The sequence below is a fragment of the Sinocyclocheilus rhinocerous genome, unplaced genomic scaffold (assembly GCF_001515625.1).
Source record: "Sinocyclocheilus rhinocerous isolate Xijiao unplaced genomic scaffold, SAMN03320098_v1.1 scaffold61, whole genome shotgun sequence".
NCBI lineage: Eukaryota > Metazoa > Chordata > Actinopteri > Cypriniformes > Cyprinidae > Sinocyclocheilus > Sinocyclocheilus rhinocerous.
In genome coordinates, this window is record NW_015640445.1 from 3,107,023 (window position 1) to 3,119,616 (window position 12,594).

Consider the following 12,594-nt stretch of genomic DNA (forward strand, 5'->3'; position numbering starts at 1 on the left):
TGTTTTGGTTTGTGAAACCCGCCCACTGCCAGTTTACCCAATTGTATTTCGGCACCCCAGGTTGCCGGTTGGCAGAAAATACAGCGTATTTCATTTCATTCATCGTCAAGTGCGCTCGTTCCTGTTGGTGTCGTCAATCTGGCAACCTACCTGCGTGTGCGTCAAGTCTGAGGAGGAGGGGCCGGGTGAAAAAAACCCTCTCCAATATTTTGAATTTGGACTGCAATACCTAGTTCAACCACACGGTGTCAATCCTACACACAGCACCTTTAATATTCTTTTGTTTTGAGAATATGCATCATGAAAATTGTTATTTCCTTGTCAGTCACTGGTTCTGCATTTGAATTATGTATGCTGTATTGGCACTATAAAAGCTAAGCATTTGTATTGCCAAAGTACCACAAAATTAAGTAGAAAAAAGTTCAAAGCAGCAAAGAAATAGGTTAACAAACAGAACAGGGGCCCGTTCTTCGTACGTCGCTAACTCAGTTAGCTGGATTTGATTGTTGACGATCTGGCATGATCTTGGATTGTTTGGTTCTTCGAAGCTCATCCCGGAGTTGCTGTCATAGCAACAGGTCTGTTCAAATATAAAATTAAATGAATTGCTAATTACTACATTGAAATAAAAATGTAAAGACTGTACAAATATTAGAAATCGTGAATATAAATAATTGGGAATCATGTAAAAAAATAAAATAAAATAAAAAGTCCAAAAATTTGTCAAGTTTTTCGTCAGGTGTTTTTTTTATTATATGATGTCATTACGTTGTTGTCTTGCCGCCAGCTAATCGCTGCATTGTTGATCGTGGTTTCGAGTATCGATACATAGCCCCTTTTAAACCAACCCATGAGCGCGCAATTATCTCAGAAACAACTGTGTCAAACAAGAAGAACAAGCAAAACAAAAAGCAAAGACAAACAAAAACAAATGATCAAAGCAAAATAAAATAAAATGAAACAAAGCAGAACAAAACAGAACAGAACAAGAAAACTAAACAAAAACTGTCGTTTTGCAAATCAAGCAAAACAAAACAAAAACAAGAACAAAACAAAAAGCAAAGCATAAGAAGCAAAACAAAATAAACAAAATAAAATTAACTGAAACAAAAAAGATGAAAAGTAATAATATAAGAAGAAAAAAGTAATAATATAATAAAATGTAAAATTGAAGCAAATTTGAAAAAATAATGTAATTGTACTGTAAGTAAAAGGTTAAAGTGCAAAGTGCTGTAGTATCATGCCCCGACTGTACCTTGCTTGACATTTAGCAAAGGAACCTTTGGAGTCTTTCCCACAATTTCCATAGGGATCACCTGCAGAGTTTACTCTTTCAAAACAGATTCCCGGGGCAGGTTTCGCTCCTGGAAAACAAGAAAGAATGAAAATAAAACAGCATATGCCCACTGTCAGAGATGGAAATATGACACTGTACAATCCTTCCATCTTGTTTCAGCTTGTATATAAACCAAAAACAGATGAAAGGATGTGTCAGACTGTGGCCTGAATCCTTTTGGAAGGGAGTACGAACAGACATATGGAATAAATAACAGCAATCAGTGTGAGCTTTCATATTGCTTAAGCTCGCCATATGAATGCATGCAGGATTGCAAGGGAAGTGCTGGCTTGATAATGGTTACATATAGAATACAATGTCAAAAATGTATGATTAATGAAATGTATATCTGCAGAACCCCACAATAAATTTTTGGTCAACCAAATAAGCCTAGGAACCCTGCAGCTATCCGTATATTATATCTACAGAGGTACCAACCTGGTCCCCACAGAGTGATGCATTGCTGCTCATGAGTCTGACAGATGCCGTTGTAGCAGTAACCATCCATATTGTGGCACGCGTGTCCATCGTGCAGGTACACATTGGCAGGGCAGTGGGGGGTTGTTCCAGTGCAGAACTCAGGTAAGTCACAGGAGTTACTGGACTCTCTACAAGGAGTCCCAGCTGGTTTTAACTGCACAGACACACAAGAACAAAAGGCTTCAGACAACAATAGAGAGCAAACTTAAAGTGCTCAGTGTCATCTAAAGGAGATTTCTTTCAAAATAAAGCAAAGAGAAATATATACTCAACTTCAATGCAGGCACTTTGGGATAAACTCAAAGTCATGCAGAGACAAATTTTGCATGAATTACAAAGACTACTGGGTACAATAGTCAGTAGTTCATGGAAAAGTTCTCCAAAAACTATTCCTTTAACATGCACTAAGAAACGAAATACAGTCCAAGAAAGTGGCATGATTAAATACTTTTAGTTGCTATTTTCATTTAATGAAGCACTATGTTGAAAGCTTGTTGTAGTTTGTTGTAAAGTCTGTGTGAACATGTATTCCTGTTCTGGGGTCTGTTTCGGAGGGCCCTGGTCTGGCTTCTTTCCTCAATAATTAAGTGAGCTGAGCACTCTGATTTATGTGTCTGGAGGCCTGAGAGGAAACTGAGTATCTATGTTTTTAGCGCAAATGTTGGTTCATGTTGCACTTATTACTGGAGCAAGGAGAATGTGATTTCCACGCCTTTATATTACACACAGAGAAAGAATGAATGAGGAGGAAAGAGGGACAGGATAGATTTACAAAAGTACCTGGCAGTCTTCACAGCACTGTCCATGGGCACACACAGCATCTCCCTTGAGAGTGCAGGTTGTAGCATTACAGCAGGGATTCAGACACTCCTGAAGAAAACACAGGGATGACAACAGATTTGAAGGCATCGTGTGTCACTGTATCACATGGGGAAAAGTTAAGTCAATCATAGCACACTTCATTTAACTACTGAAGTCCTGAAGTTAAAGTATCAAACAGGTTGTTTAATTTTAAGAGTCAGAAAGAAGATCATTTGTGTCATTCAAAGACCTGACAGACCAAAAGCAAAAAAAGCGAACCAAAACAAGCAAAGTAAACAAAAAAGTAAACAAAAACAAATAAACAAACAACAAAACCAAGCAAAGAAAACTAAAGACAAAACAAACTAATCACAAAACTAGAAACAAAAAAGCAGAACAAGCAAAGTAAACAAAGAACACAAAAGCAAAAGCAAACAAAAACCACAACAACAAAAAAACAAAACAAGCGATGTAAACAAAGAACAAACCAACAAAACAAAAAACAAACAATGAAAAATAAAAACAAAGCACAAAACATGGCAGGTAAAGAAAAAAAAAGAAAGCAGAATAAGCTAAGTAAACAAAGAACAAAAAAACTAAAAAAGCAAAGCAAACAAAAAACAAAAACAAAACAAAAAAAACAAAGTATGCAAAACAACCAAAGTAAACGAAGAACAAACCAACAAAACAAAAAAGCAAAACAATAAAAAAAAAAATGAAACAAACTAAAAAATTACAAAAGCTTTTTAAGACATTTTAATAGAGGTCATTTACATATTTAAAGTGCCCCTATTATGGGTTATGAAAGGTTCATATTTTGGTTTTGGGAGTCCCCAACAACATGTTGACATGCATGCAAGGTCTAAAAACACTGTCATTGTCTTATAATATGCATTTATTTTTTCCTTTTTTGCTCAACGACTCCCAAACAGTTCGCTGCTCAACGATTCATTTTTCCAAACCCCTCCTTTGCGTGATGCTAAACTGTGGTGATGACCCAGTCTGTTGTGATTGGTCTACTGCGTCCAGCGCATGTCAATAACGGAACGCCCATCACCATTACTTAGCCCACAGCTCGGTGGTAAACACCCAAACACCCATGGTATATGCGTTAGCCCAATGCAGAAACGTATTGATAAAGCACTGCAGTTTGTACACCAACGTATTGCTCTATTCTTTATCAGAACTCCAAGTAATAACAACAACAAACATTCACTATTCATCGACACATTTCTAGACAATTGTGAGCGAACAGATATTGCTGTTAGGTGGTTAGACGGAGACCTACAAGCTGCGCGGAGCGAATGCAACACACACAACTAAATACATATTTTGATTAGTTCACCTCTTGAGTCCTCGGGTTTGAGTCGTTCGAACGACTCGGACCCAAAGACTCGGAAGATGAACTAATCATTTATCTTTCCGGTACAGACTGCATAGCCTCTAGTCCAGCGGTGGCGAACTCCGGTCCTGGAGAGCCGCAGCCCTGCAGAGTTCAGCTCCAACCCTAATTAAAACTCACCTGCCTGTAGCTTTCTAGTAACCCTTCAGACCTTGATTAGCTTGTTCAGGTGTGTTTGATTAGGGTTGAAGCAAAACTCTGCAGGGTTTGCGGCTCTCCAGGACTGACGTTCGCCACCCCTGCTCTAGTCTATGGGGCTGTCACGTGATGAACGAACAACTCGAACCCGAGGACTTGGGAGGTGAACTAATCATTTCTGTTTCCGGTACAGACTGCTTTACCTTACGGGGATGTGACGTGACAAAAGAACCAACGACCAGAAGACTCGGGAGGTGAAGTGAACTAACCGACTGCACAGCCAGCTAAGCAATGAATTAATCATTTATGTTGGTCTTGGTTGCATTATAGTTTATATAATGTGATCAATGTTTGAGTAAATAGATGTATTGGGGAATTTGGATATTAACACGTAACATTTTAATTATATTCTGCTGAAATGAACGAAATGACTGTTTGTTGCTGCCGTGTGTTTTGAGTTTGAGCTCCGTCAAGTTAATTCTTTGTCGTCTAACTTGACTTGACTTGAAAAAGGATTCGTTCATTTTGCTGAACGAGATTCAAAGATCCGAGTCAGTAAAATTATCCGAACTTCCCATCACTACAACTTGGGTCACGTGTGCCTTAATAACCAATCACATTACAGCCTTGACGTCATTGACGATTAGCTGATAGGCTGTCGATTCATTAAATGATAAACTGTTTCCTCTAAAAAGCTGTTCATTCAGCGTAGTCAAGCCTCTCCTCCATTGACATCCATTAAAAAAACGGCCTCTGGTCTCCTTTCCCACGTACTGGCAAACCGGAAGCGTTAGCATTAGCCGTTACGTTTTTTTTGGCTAAAGGTTGCAGGCTTGCCTTCTAGTGGCTTTGGTTCAAGTTTTCCCGGGTCTGCGCGCGGAACAAGTGGGCGGGCATAAATATGCTAATGTTTCAAATTGACGTCAACTTGAAACAGCTGAAGATTCGTTTTAAAAACGACTCGTTTTTATGACTCCGAGTCGACTCTTTCTTTTGAAAGACAATAACTTTATACACGGTGCACTTTTAGATTTAAAATTTTGCAGGATGTTTTCATTCACTTAGAGCTGTGTTACACACTGCATGAAAGGTAATTTAAAAAAATCCATAATAGGGGCACATTAAGTCAGGATGTTTAATTGTCAGAAAGAAGGTGGATTATTGTATAAAATGGCCAAAAAGCAAAATTACGATTGTTTTTGGTGCAAGAAACCTTGATTAAGATTATAAGCAGACTTTAGGGGGAAATAAAATGCTACAATAGCACAGGCTATGACCCCTTTAATTTGACATTAGATAATTAGGGGTTACAGAAAAACAATGGAAAGAAAAAAAAAGTCTGAACAGTATGATCACTGTATTGAATATTAGTTCCAGGTGTGGAGCTCATATTCTTTTAGGAAATTCCCTTCTGTCAACCAGTTCTTTGCATCCATGGTAACAAAAAAAAAACGTTACTGTAGGTTTGTGTATGTGAGTGCATTGACATGTCTGGTTTAAATTAGTGGTCCATGCATTGTTCTGATTTTGAAAAAAATATTTTCTCAAACTCTGAACTCTTGGTATCAGTGAGCCATGTTCATGTGTGTACGTGTTTATATAGAGTGACATCATCACTGACCCGAGACTGGCAGTGATGGGAACGTCAGAGTCCAAGCACAATTGAAGGAAAGAGGACATTTATCTCAGAAAAGAGAGGGAGAGGAAGAGAGAGAAAGAGCTGAATTTTGAAGACTAAAAATCATGTTTTGTTGTTGTAGTGAAGCAGAAGACCTTTGTTCTTCTGTAAAAGTACACAAGAAGCTCATTAAGACCTCAAGCACTAAAATTTTATTTCATACACCACACACACACACAAAAATGTCTATGGGACTTTTTATTCCTTTCTTTCACTCTTTTTCTCCCACTCTTAACAAGGTCCTGGCGTGGGCTGGGAGAGGTACTGGAGGGTTGGGCTGGGTTAGGTCAGTCCGCTGGCTCGAACTGCTCCTCAGAGTCACAGAAATCTCTTTACAGACCTGCTGTTTTCTCTAAAACTACCGTCAACTAGTGTGAAATGATGGGGGGATGGTCTTCTCTCATCCTTCTACCCAACACTCCAGACCTGCTGCTGGGCTTCCTCTCTGCTCTTTACCCGCTTCCTCCCTCGTTCCCCCCGGTGAGATCACTGGAGCTCAAGGGTGCCATTCTGAAGCAAACTTTTCCCCATAACAAGATCCTAGACTTTAAAGTTCAGGCCAGGCTTTTTTCCTCAGGTCTGCACTGACACAATATGCCTGCATGACATCTAAATTACATAGACCATTTTTGAAGTCTCCAGTTCCATTACTACATGATATTTAGGGGGCATTTTAGCATTTATTTATAGGGCAGCGGAGACAGACAGGAAGGGGAACAGAGAGGTGGAATGGGATCAGGCTGCACAGATGACGTAGTCTGGACTAAAACCCGGGTCCTAACAGCTCTTTTACGTCACAAACGCACCACAGCTCAGATGGGAGCTGCAACATTTATTTGAATAGGTCAGAATTGTCTATATCCTAAAACTTTCCTGTGCAGAATATTTTACCGTTTTTAGGGCATTAATGACTCAAAAGTAAATGGAATTTCACACTATGAATAATTTCAAAGACACCCTGCAGTGTAATGAGATTAGTGACATGGCAGTCGCTTTTCGGCAGTACTTCTCTACTGTTAAGAGTTTTTTTTTTCCATTTTTATGTTCAGTAATAAAAGTGTCGCTAGCATTATATATGTATCCTATTTTATATTTATAAATAATCTGAAAATCTTTTAATTTCATTTAAAATGAAAAATAAAGCTGGCGTAAAATAAATAAGAAAACATTTTTAATGTCTAAGACTACCCTACTAAAAAGTAATATATTTAAAATATATTTATTTTATACTAAGTATAGTTCAAATCTATTACCATATCTACTGATTTATCCATACTGAAAGCCATGATTTAGCCTGTGAATATTAAGCCGACCAAATCAAATTCCAAACATCACCAAAGACTAGATATGGACCTGGTTCAGATCTGCTAATCCTAGTTTGCTGCTTTGTTGTGACGTACAAAGGTATTTGATGTGTGTGAGTCTTTCATACCTCCGGCTCTCCGCAGTCACACTCCTCTCCTTCCTCAATGTATCCGTTGCCACATTTTTGTCCCCCGTAGAGCATTTTGACTTCGGGCATATTATACAAACACATGCCCACCCCCTTCTCCAGACTAGCCACCAGATCCTTCTTACTACACGTACTGAACACCGTGGGGAATGGGTACCTGTTCACAAAGAGAAAAAAAAAGGGAAAGAGAAGATTAATTGAATATATTTTCTTTTGTATTTTATTTATTGTTCTACTTCAAATTTTATTTTATTTTATTTTGTCCCATCAGGCTTCTTATTTTATATTTCAAATCATTTTTTTATTACATTTTTTATTTAATTACATTTTTGTATTTTTTAATTTATTGTTTATTTGTAATTTTTGTTTTTATTTGTTTTTATTTTATTTTGTCCCCATCTGGCTTCTTATTTTATATTTAAGTTATTTTTTATACAATTTGTTTTTGTTTAATCAATTTTTTTGATTAATTTAATTGAATTTTTTTTAGGGATGTAACGATTAACCACTAGCCGGCTGAAAATCGATTAAAATATGTGACTATTCAAATCGGTTGAGATGCTAAACAAATCGCTATTCATTTAGGGGTAGGAGTTTATATGAATGTATGTCTGAAGGGAACTTACTGTCTTTAGAAAGTTTAGATGGTATTTTTACTTTTTATCTTGCCTCTGTATAATGCATATTAAAGTTCATATGTGCAGCATTGCTTTGTTTACAGCCGAAACCAAGGAAATGCTTTAAGCGCCGCCTGCTGGCAGATAGTGAATCTGCGTCTCATTCGGCTGTCTGCTGTTTCTGTTTCATGCAGATATTTTTGTATGTATAGTTTCACAAAACTGAAGTCAAACCATTCTCTGGAACCAGTTGAACCATTTTGCTTTAAATTTCGAAACTATACAATCTAATTTAGATTAAAAACTGCTCATGTTGCACGTATGCAGCATCTTTGTTTGGATCATGATTAAAATGCAGTGGTTGCCTCTAATTTTACATGGAAAGAGCACAGACAAAGCCTTAGTTTGTTTATATGAAGAGATTTCTTTTATTTGTGTTACTTATTTATTTGATTTGGGGCTTGTTTAAAATTTTCAATTTAGTTTTGTTATTTACATTTACATTATATTTAAAAGTAGTCATTTAGCAGACACTTTTATCCAAAACGACTTACAAATGAGGACAATAGAAGCAATCAAAACCAACAAAAGAGCAATAATATGCAAGTGCTATATTAGTATATTATTATAGTGTTATATTTCAATTTCACAAAGAAACGTGGAGCATTTTGTCCAAGCAAAAATAAAAGGACACATTTAATTTATAATTTGTCTTAAATCTCATTTTGTAAAAAAAAAAATCATGAATCAAATTGAATCGTGAAATCAAAATTGTGATTCGAATCGAATCGTGAGTTGAGTGAATCGTTACATCCCTAATTATTTTGTACCCATCAGGCCTCTTATTTTATATTTAATTTATTTCTTATTTAACTTTTTTGTTTAATTAATATTTTTATTTAATTTTATTTATTTAATTTTATTGTTTATTTTATTTTTATTAAATTGTTTTTATTTATTTATTTATTTATTTTTATTTCATTTTTATTTTTTTTTGCTTTCCAAGCAAATATATGTCTAGCCAAACCGATTTTTAAAACAAAAGGATTTTAGTGATAACTTAGTAATAAGAGAAAAATAGGCCACAAAAACGGAGTATAATGGTACATAATCTCAGAACCCCAGCCAAACATAAAAAGTTGCAAGTATTCAAATTCCCAAAGTCATTAATGGCATTACTTCTACAAGCACAAAAATGACAACAAAGCAAAACGAATTATCATATGACCTTCCACCATGGCATTCACGCCCGAGTCCTCTACGTGATAGAACACTAAGCCAGCTAAGCGTAAGCCCAGATGGTACTATTCATGTTAATTCATCACTACCGATACATGATTATAAACAAACCAGCGTCGGGCCTGACCTCAGTCACTGTAGAGGCCATGGACACAAAGACCGAGCTCTTTCAGATGAAGCAGAGCAGCGGACGATCATATGACAGCCTCAGTCTGGGGCGGCTGCCTCGGGCAGGGAGCGAGACGAGGTGAGATATCTGAGAGGAGAGCAAATGAAGCTCATTTGGGTCTGGGCTCTGCTCACTGGAGAGCACTGCAGAAGATCCTTCATGGTCTGTTGCCAGTATCTTCAGTTCACTAACTCACCCCAGCAAACAAGCTAAACAACAAAGTGCGTATTTGCTATGCACTCATAAATATGCGCAACGCTGAATAAATGGATGTCCTTGAATTTGTGTGTTTTCGAAAAGCGAAAGTGACTCTTCCTGCAGATTAATAGTGTATGCATGCATGCATGTGAAGAAGGGATTAAAACATTAATAATCATAAGGTTAATGGGTGTTACATGTCTGTGCTGAAAAATTACAGCATATGGTTACGTTCAGTAATAACAGCGTGGCATTATATATGTATGTTTTTTTAAATAAACTAAAATGATATGAAATTAAAATTATATTTTTAAAAAGCGTGAAATTTCCATAAATACCCGTATATTAAAAAAAGTAGTTTCAATAGTATTCGACAATATTTAAATGGTAATTTAAAGGAACATTTTAAAGCATTTAAAAGAATGGTCAGGGTGAAAAATTAAAGGAAAAATGTTCTGTCAAATGTAAGCAAATTTGTGACATTGAACACGTTTAATTTAATTTAATTTTATAGATTTAATTTTATTGTTTATTTTATTATTTTATGATGTCCCCATAAGCTTTTAATTTTAGTTACATTTTTTGTTTAATTTTCATTTATATTTAATTTAAATAGTTGTTTTAGGAAAGGACCATTTTAAAGTGTTAGATCAGATAACATGATAATCAGGTGAAGAAAGAAATTCTGTACAATTTCAAGAAGAAATTAAAAACAAGAAAGAAACACGGTCCAATTTTTCATGCAAATTTTGTTCAGATTATTTCATTTGTAAAGAATGACACTGACTACAGTAGTCAGTGTGTATTTTAATAAATAATTGTATTATATATATATATATATATTTAATACAATTATTTATTGTATTAAATTGTATAGGCTGATTTATGCTGGTTTTGGAGCTGGAAAACTTACTTAACTGTTCTCTTGATGATGAAGCTGGTTGACCAAGTATTTCTTGCTGGTTAAGCTAGTTAAGTAGTCTGATAGGGACAACAAAACACTAGCAATGCTAGTGCAAAAAACAAAGTACTCATACTGTTTTATTCAACAGAGTGGTTACTCATCCCTACCAATCTAACGAATCAGTCCACTGAAGGCGAGAGTAGTGAAGAACCCAAGTGCAGTTTATTTACAGTGTGATCCAAACATCCAAACAATAATCCGAGACTTGACTTGACATGAACAGACTTGACTTGACTTGACTTGACGAGGCATGAACAGACTTGACATGAACAGACTAGACTCACCAACAGCGGGATAAATACATTCAATACACGACGACAGACAATGGCAACATGATGGCTACTTATAGGAAACAAGAGGGTCACATGACAAGAACAAACCAATGGGAAACAAGACACATGACTAAAACAACCAATCAGAACATGACACATACACAAGGCTGAGATACATGAAGGCAAGGGAAGTATGACACAAACAGCATAAAACAATTACAAAATAAAAGACATGGAAACATGAACAAGACAAAACCCAAACACCACATTACACAAGCTCTTCAGTGCTGAATAATATTTTCCAGCTAATGCCACAATCTTCACATCCACATCAAAAACGGTTGTCAAACAGACGTGTGCAGCCACACGCATGTCACATCCATCTCACTTTCATGCACCCTTGACCGAGAGCCTTTGAAGAGTTTGCTGATGAACTCTCGCGCTTTTAACACCTCAGTTCTGTCCGCTGGGACCGACTGTTTCCCCGCCACCTGTGCTCATCAAAGACAACCTCAGCGCTCACCTTTAGCGAGCAAACACAGGAACACAGGCCTGAATCAAACATCCATGACTCAGACAAGAAGCCATTCTGTCATCGGTGCCAGTACAGCAAAATAAACTCTGCAGATGAAAGAGAGGAAAACGGGAGGGAGATGTGGGGAGGAGAAACTGTTTGCCGGGAACATCTGCGCTCCCTGGGGGTAAGTGACCGCTTGTTTGGGGTTTTGCGGTGGGAGCCAAGCGCATGGAGGTGAACTCCGGACTCCTGCAAGGGGGTTTCTGGGTCTGTCCTCATACTTCACTCTGTGTCCTCACTGCACCCTGCCTAAAAACACAACACCCTGGACTATAACGTATTGCTCATTGGTTTCTCTCATTTCATTTAAGTATCCACTTTGTCTCAGATGTTTCTCGTAAAATTCCTCAAGCAGACACCAATGAAACAACCGATGACATAAAATGTGGATGACATAGCTATGAACAAGTGAAAAATAAATAAATAAATAGAAAAAATTAATAATAATAATTCATTATGACTTCTAATTAGAAACTTTGGTATCTTGCTAAATCTGGTTTGATCTGATCTGATCTGATTATTTATTTAAATAATAATAATAATAGTAATAATAATAATTCATAATGACATCTTATAAGAAACTTTGGTATCTTGCTAAATCTGATTTGATTTGATTATTTATTTATTTATTAATGAGTGAATGAATAAACAAATTAACAAGCAAATGAATGATTGCTTTCTTTCTTTCTTTCTTAACACACACACACACACACACACACACACACACATATATATATATATATATATATACGTGTGTGTGTGTGTGTGTTCATTCATTCATTCATTCATTCCCCTTATAATTTTATATATGAGTAACCTGCACAAGACAAAATTAATTAATTCATTCATTCTTTCCACTTATAAATTAATATAATTATTTAATCGAAACATTAAAGGGGTCATAGGATGCTACATGCACTTTTACAAGTTGTTTGAACTGAAATGTGTGTTGGCAGTGTGTGTACACAACCACCCTATAATGATAAAAATCCACCCGGTGGTTTTTTTTAATCTACTAAAATCTTTACCCCTCTCTCAAATCAAGCCGATCTCAGATGCCTGTCTGTGTGACATCACAAAAACAGGCCCCTCCCACGATAGTTTGACAGACTGGACTGGCGTCTTACCTTAGCTCCGCCCTGAGTGAGCTGTCATCAGTCCGCCATTGTTTCACCGCCGGAGCAGATGTAGACAAGAATGACTCCTAAGCGATTGAGGTGTTCTGTTGTTGGATATAATAATGAACATAGCAGTCGTCATTTACTCCTGA

The 12,594-nt window shown here is 36.7% G+C and overlaps 1 protein-coding gene across 2 annotated transcripts in view; it reads right to left on the reverse strand.

Annotated features, from left to right (window-relative positions):
• The window catches only part of adam12b (ADAM metallopeptidase domain 12b), a 102,664-nt gene that overhangs the window by 15,082 nt on the left and 74,988 nt on the right, over window positions 1–12,594 (reverse strand). For both annotated transcript variants that reach the window (XM_016568861.1, XM_016568860.1), the window contains exons 12-15: window positions 7,268–7,445; window positions 2,597–2,686; window positions 1,775–1,970; window positions 1,256–1,364 (exon numbers count right to left, since the gene is read on the reverse strand). In XM_016568861.1, the coding sequence (XP_016424347.1) occupies window positions 1,256–1,364; window positions 1,775–1,970; window positions 2,597–2,686; window positions 7,268–7,445 (573 nt within the window). The remainder of the gene's footprint in view (window positions 1–1,255; window positions 1,365–1,774; window positions 1,971–2,596; window positions 2,687–7,267; window positions 7,446–12,594) is intronic.